At 47.4% G+C, this 253-nt stretch overlaps 1 protein-coding gene across 1 annotated transcript in view; it reads right to left on the minus strand.

Moving 5' to 3' along the window:
- The window catches only part of GALNT14 (polypeptide N-acetylgalactosaminyltransferase 14), a gene marked incomplete at its 5' end in the record, with an annotated part of 60,231 nt that overhangs the window by 28,323 nt on the left and 31,655 nt on the right, over positions 1-253 (minus strand). The window contains one exon of the mRNA XM_008943362.1: positions 67-134. Coding sequence (XP_008941610.1) covers positions 67-134 — 68 coding nt within the window. The remainder of the gene's footprint in view (positions 1-66; positions 135-253) is intronic.

Consider the following 253-nt stretch of genomic DNA (forward strand, 5'->3'; position numbering starts at 1 on the left):
AATCCCAGTCTCTCACAGTCCTTTCCAGCTTGGTCCCTCACTTTTAACATAGAAAGGGTCACTTACGATCATCACTGAAGTCATCCACCAGTATGATTTCATGGATGAGGTGCACTGGGGTGCGGTTCAAGTCTCTCACAGTCCTTTCCAGCTTGGTCCCTCACTTTTAACATAGAAAGGGTCACTTACGATCATCACTGAAGTCATCCACCAGTATGATTTCATGGATGAGGTGCACTGGGGTGCGGTTCAG

The sequence above is a fragment of the Merops nubicus genome, unplaced genomic scaffold (genome assembly GCF_000691845.1).
Source record: "Merops nubicus isolate BGI_N331 unplaced genomic scaffold, ASM69184v1 scaffold4977, whole genome shotgun sequence".
Taxonomy (NCBI): domain Eukaryota; kingdom Metazoa; phylum Chordata; class Aves; order Coraciiformes; family Meropidae; genus Merops; species Merops nubicus.